At 45.1% G+C, this 6,399-nt stretch overlaps 1 protein-coding gene across 1 annotated transcript in view; it reads right to left on the bottom strand.

Moving 5' to 3' along the window:
• Positions 1-418: 418 nt before the first annotated feature.
• LOC135386221 (E3 ubiquitin-protein ligase RNF12-A-like) overlaps positions 419-6,399 on the bottom strand; it is a 32,325-nt gene continuing 26,344 nt past the window's right edge. The window contains exons 3-4 of the mRNA XM_064616036.1: positions 4,489-4,707; positions 419-865 (exon numbers count right to left, since the gene is read on the bottom strand). Coding sequence (XP_064472106.1) covers positions 785-865; positions 4,489-4,707 — 300 coding nt within the window. The 3' untranslated portion in view covers positions 419-784. The remainder of the gene's footprint in view (positions 866-4,488; positions 4,708-6,399) is intronic.

Genomic DNA, 6,399 nt, shown 5'->3' with positions numbered 1-6,399 from the left:
GAACACAGATTTTTTATTTCGTTCATTTCGCGTCTTTGGAGACGCATATTTCCTTCATCCCCATTGTGAGAGGGCGAAGGAGCACAGTGCCGCCTCATGCGTCGACGATTAGCTTTAACTTGCGGAATCAAATGTATTGGGTGACTCTATCGGTGCTGCCCTTATCTTGTGTTGCATTTTCAGTTTTATTTAATCTTTTTTTCAGGACACAAGAGGCGATAGTGTGCTCTTTCCCCCTCTAACATTGGAAATACGTGTCTCCGAAAATGCGCAATGAACAAAATAAAGAAAAAATAAAAGGTGTTCCTTCACTAATTTATTGCGGACGATCTACAGAATGGATTTTTGCTCTGAAAATGGCTACGATATCATGTGAACAGAAAGGAACAGATGTTCTCATTGTGACAGCTTTGTAGCTTTTATAATTAAAAAGTTAATTATTGGAAGCTAATTAAGATATTGTCTTAGGAGTTTGCTAGTGCCCTCCTAAGGAGTGTCCTTCAGCATATGCTATATTGCAACCGATTTCATCTAGAAAAAAGTGATATATAATACTTAATAAATATGTTCACACTTAGCCTGGACACCCTGTATAGCTGACTATTGATGACGTCACTTCGCTAGATAATGATCGTTCAACTGCTGAATAGGTCACAGGTGATGTCCAGCAGAATATCTACGGTACTTTTCTAAACACAGGCTAGGGCGCTAAACACACTATCTAAACACACCATGGGCAATGGACACACGGAGGAAAATGTATCAGCCCTTATCATCTGCCCATTCAAGAGAAAACTGCTGGTGGCACGATACGAGCTCCGCAGGTGGGACAGGTGTCGTTGTCTTCGCACCAGGTTTCCATGCACTGAAATTTTTAACAACACGTCATAAATGTACACAATGCTTGGGCAATATACAGGGTGCTTCTTCTAAGCTGCAACAAATTTTCAGAAAAAGGGGAGTTACCTTGGGATGCTTCTACTTTTGTCATTAGATTACTCAATGGGGCTGCTACTAGGAAATAGTTTTTTCATTCTCTCTCAATTAGAGAACTAACTGACACAGCTACTAATTATTATTAATTAATTAATTATTAATTAACATTTTAATTATTAACATTAGGGAGCGTATTGCTATCGCAATATTAAAACCTCATGTCCACATAATCCACTCGAGCTACTGAAACACAAAAGTAATCGCAGTACGCTACAGACCTATTTCACCTCCGCCGTCCGCTGCAAACCGTAAGTGATCGGCAAAATAGCGACAGTGACGTAAATATCTCTGCCCTCACTTAACATCACAGAAAGACATCATACGGGATTCGGGCAAATCCTTAACACGGTACGTTACATGCTAGTTCATTGTGCAAGATAGTAGTTGCAATATGCTCCAAAAAGCCAAGCCATTAAAAAGTTGACTAAGACATCTTTTAATTAGACCACTAAATGAGAGAAAAAAAAAAAAAGACGGTTTCCTAGCAGCAGCCCCATCGAGCAATATACTGACAAAAGTGAAGCATCCTAAGGAATAAACTTCCCTTTTTATGAAAATTTGTCACAGCTAGCAAGATACACCCTGCATAGTATTACTTCCACACATTAATAAGTCAAACTGCATGGCTTCCACTACTGACTTTGTCATTGTCTTATAACAAAGCCAAGAAAGATCAGAAAGAAATAGGGCTTACAGTTCTTGTTTCAGACAAAATGCTCGCAACTAATCCACAATCAAAGTCACGTTAAACTTTTTACTTCCAAAAGAGGTTGAAACTCAAGGGGGCACTAAAATGCAAAAACAGCTTGCACTCAAATGAAAGTCAGTGTTTCGATGAGTGCAATTCAAACAAAATGAGTTCACACAATGCTACCGTGAAGAAGGAAAACACAATGACAAACAGAGCCAACTTTGGCTGCAACGAATGGGATTTCCAGGAGACAAAGATTGGCGGCATCCAATGAGACAGCAGGAGACGCGCGTGCATGCCTATCGTGGGCATGTGGATTTGGAAAGGGTCCAATCGTAGTGTTCCGTATATGCGTGGCATGTGTTGCTGTATTGCATTGCTGTATTTTTCAATACAGATTCACTAAACTGTAGCCCACAACAGCTCCCCGAGTGCTTCACTGACAACATTTATCTTCCCTTTGGACAGCAACACCATGCAGGCCGCTTCGCAACTATGTTTTTGACCGAGACTGCTCCATGTCTAGTATGAACCAGAGCTCGGAACCGTTATTTTTTGGGGTTCGGTTCAAGTTCCGGTTCAGTGTTATCGGTTCGGTTCGGGTTTGGGTTCAGCGCAACCAATATAACGGTTTGAACCGATATTAATCGGTTCGAACCGGTTTACGTGTGCTGTGCTAATCAGTGTACCACATGTGAGAGGTTACATCAGGTTCCGGCGATGGCTTCCTTCCTCTTAAACCCTCGCCTCTGCGCTTCATAGGAACAAAGGACAATGCAGGTCACAGCAGATCATCCTTTACTGCACCGCAAAGTTCTGTGAAGTGGCGTACACCAGAGCTTCCTCCATGCACTGGACCACACACCCACCTGTTTCCCTTGGTTGCTAGTGCCCGTGTTGCTTGTGAATGGCACTGTGAACTATTAAAATTTACGTCGCCTTCACACTGCGACGCTCAATGAAAGAAAGCAGCCGAGGCAGCAATGCAAAGTGTAGCTGTCCTGTAGCACATCTTTTTTCTTACATCTCGAGTCACAAAAGTGTACAGGGATGTCGAGAACATTTTGGTCTAGGAGGTGGATGGACTCACCACTTCATGGTTTATCATCCGCTCTATGAAATCGGCAAGATTCCGAGCGCTGCAGGGAGTTGGGGGGGGAGGGGGGAGATACACATTTATTAAAAGGAAAGGTGCAGGGAGCTGGTGCGCGGCAGTCGAGTGGCGTTTTTACAGTCTGGCGAACCGGTTACCGCATCATAATTTTTCGGTTCAGTTCCGCTTCGTTCAAGGGGAGAGAAAAAGTGCTTACGGTTCGGTTAGGGTTCGTTTCAGCAAAAAATAACGGTTTTTGAGGTTTTCGGCTACGGTTCAGTACCGGTTTCGACCCCTGGTATGAACTAAAAATGCCAATGCACGAGCTGAAGCGTCGTTCACGACTTACCGCCAAAGCAAGAAAGAGTCCGGTATAATTTTGATTGTACTGCTTCATAACGGAATCTAAATTTTGAATGATGATAACAAGTACGAAGTTAGCACAGCATGTAACATAATTTCACGGGAACTTGTTTTTGCATTTTAGTGCCCCTTTAAAAGAAACACCAGCAGCACTCCCCAAAGGTGGTGCCGGACTTCGGATACCGGCACAGCTCTTGACACCCGTAAGTATCCTAGATACCAGTTTGGGGGGGGGGGGGGGCATTCAAACAGTCTGATATGTGCCTCTGCATCATACCGCACCGTGGGAGCCTCTCTTGACGTGACTTCCTTTGCAATAACCAACCAGGATCTTAGGTCAGCTTTGAACAAGGCGGTCGACATGAAACGGCTGCAATTTTGGGAAGGACAGAGACGACGGACAAAAAAAAACAAAAACAAATTTCAGACCCAGGTCCTATATCCCATGCTGTAGGCACAGGTCCTAGACAACCACTTCCAATGTGTGGTTCCACCGTGTTGAAGAATCAGCCACACTTTCAATTTGTTTAGGGTATCCCAGGAGCCAGGTTTAGATAATGGGACGACTGTCAAGACTGGATAGATGTTCAGAAGCTCTGAGGTGCAGATCAGTGAGCCTTTTCCTTTTCTTACTTATTTATTCGCAGTGTTCTGGTCGGCAGCTTGTGTGTATGTGTTTTGTTTTTCCTTTCTTTTGGAGGGGGGAGGTGGTGGAGGGCTTCATGTCTATTCAGCCCCAAGCTGAAGCTCGCCTTGGGACACCTCTGGTTTGTGGGAAGAGATACCGAGAATGGGGATTAAGAAACAGAAGGAACTGACATGGACGGACTCGAGAAAAAAAGCACAGCAACATCATCAAATTGTTTTCTTTCGGGTTCCGTAATAACGAAGGGTTAAAGTAAATTCTGTTTTATTGGATCAGTGAAAATGCAGAAGTTCCACCTCACTTGGAAATAATTGTGCAGGCAATGTCCTGGTTGATAGCTAGTTTGGGTCAAGACAGTTCAGTTTCACACTGGCCACTTTTTGTTTTCATGACTATGAAATAACGAACTAACTATGTAGATCTAGTTCACCATTACCTGCAAGAAATGCTGGCACAACTGGAATAAGCTGCCATGAAGTAGCAGGCAATAGCAGTTTTTTTTTTTCTCAGCCAGAAATTACAGATTGGTGCTACAGCAAACAGCAAGGCAGAATGCCATGAGTAGACTGTGAACTCGCTAGTAGCGAACAAAGGGAACGCGCTACTTTATTCCTTATTTTACAGATAGCGTACTCTGGATGTGAGACCTTTTCTGCTTGATTATTAGGGCCTGTTATATCAAGCTTTGGTTGTACTTACATCTAGATGGAACGTGTGACCACAGTCGTAGGTCACATGGATGCCGGTACCGTTGAAATTCTCCCTGCAAATGATGCACATGTCCTCGCCGTCCCTGTTTCGATGTGGGCTATCGCTTCTAGTTGTGGTCGACGTGCGAAGTGATGGTTCTAGGTCTCTGTCAGTTGCTGCAGACCCGGCATGAGAACTTGGGGGTCTCTGGGTAACCAAGCGGGCCACCTGCATCATTTGATGACATTCAGTAACTTTCTCATGATATCGGTAAGTGACGCACAACGTCGTATTTTGAAGACTGACAACAAAGAGGCAGGACTACATGCAGCACAAGCACTTTCCATTTTGCTGTAACTGTCGTGGCCGCATCGTGGTGAAGGCAGTAGAACGTCGAGGGGGCTCGAGCTACACCAATCTTGTGAACAGCAGAAACAACGTGCTCTTAGTTGAGGCACCACGTAACGAATTAAGCCGTGGCGCCCGTTTATTTGTGTATTTAAAGCATCAGGATCGGGCTCGCCTAGTCCCTTTAGAATCAGGGCGGAAGTAGCTTCACAGGCGACATTAAAAGAAAAGAGAGAAAAAAAAAAACAGAGTTCAGGGGTGTAGCGACGCTAGCTGTGAGTTCAGGTTCAGGCTACGGTGCAGATCGTCCGACGAGATTCTCCGCCAGGTGACGGGGTGGCGCTACCAGCTAGCACAATTGTAACAATCTTCCCCCTCAAATCAAAAACAACAACAAATGACTGAACGCTTTACATTAACGAAAACCATTAAGAAAATCATGGTGAGTATCTCTGCACAAGTTTCGCAGTCCTCTTACTTCGACGGAGTGAAATTTTGTTCTCAGTAGCCATGGCAATTTCCTGTTGTGCTTCATGACCCGCTTGTTGTACTGGGCTTTTTTGACTGGAAGGAACCAAGGATGGACAACAGACTGATGATCCCTCTGTTGTACTAGGCTGCGGCTCTGGACCCTGTACTGGAGGCCCAGGCACAAACTGTTGTGATGCTGGTTCCTCTTGAACGAGTGGTGCTGTCGCTATCTGTCTAGGGAGCAAATGATCATTGTGACGGTGCCAAACAGTACCATACTCCACGCACACATCTGCAGAAGAGCCGCTGGGAGTACCAGTGACAGTAGCTGGAACCCATGTTGAACTCTGACGAAAGTCTCTGGCAAAGACAGTGTCCTCGGATTCTACTGGCGGCCCATGAACGGCACCCCTTGTCAGCATGCAACTTCTGTTTGAGCTGCTTGAGACTCACCGATGATTGGAGGTTGGGCCGGAGAACATCCAACTTAACCAAATCCGATTCCTGCCTGCCAAAGGCTCACAAGGCGCCCATCGTGTCACCTCATGAGGGGTCGTTCTGTAGTGAAACAGGACCCTTGCTAACTGTGTCTGGAAACATCCAGATCCACTCTTCTCAAGTTTGTTTTTCACGGTTTGCACAACGCGTTCGGCTGCACCATTTGAAGCAGGCTGGTATGGTGGCACAAGCATACGACGTACGTCATTCCGTGTTAAGTCTAATTACTGGGCACTAGTAAAGGCAGATCCATTATCGGACACCAATAAGTCGTGCAGCCCATGTTGTGCAAAGACCATGCGCAGCACGTTGAATGTGGTTTCAGCCAATGTAGATTTCACTGGGAACACTTCAGCCCTTAGAAAATGCTTAGAGAAAACTTAGAAAATGCATCGACGATGACAAGAAAAGTGTGACTATAAATGGCCCACCAGTCAATACGAAGCCTGGACCATGGCCTGTCAGGGAAGGGCCACGGCGTTTGTTGCACTGGCCTTGGAGTTTTTGATAAGTTTGGCAAGTCAGACAAGTCTTCACACTGCGGGCAATATCGTGGTCAATGCCTGACCACCAAACATGGCTTCTCGCAGTTCTTTTGGTCTT

This window comes from Ornithodoros turicata, chromosome 2, assembly GCF_037126465.1.
Source record: "Ornithodoros turicata isolate Travis chromosome 2, ASM3712646v1, whole genome shotgun sequence".
Classification (NCBI taxonomy): Eukaryota; Metazoa; Arthropoda; class Arachnida; order Ixodida; family Argasidae; genus Ornithodoros; species Ornithodoros turicata.
This window is presented reverse-complemented; position numbering and strand designations above follow the sequence as displayed.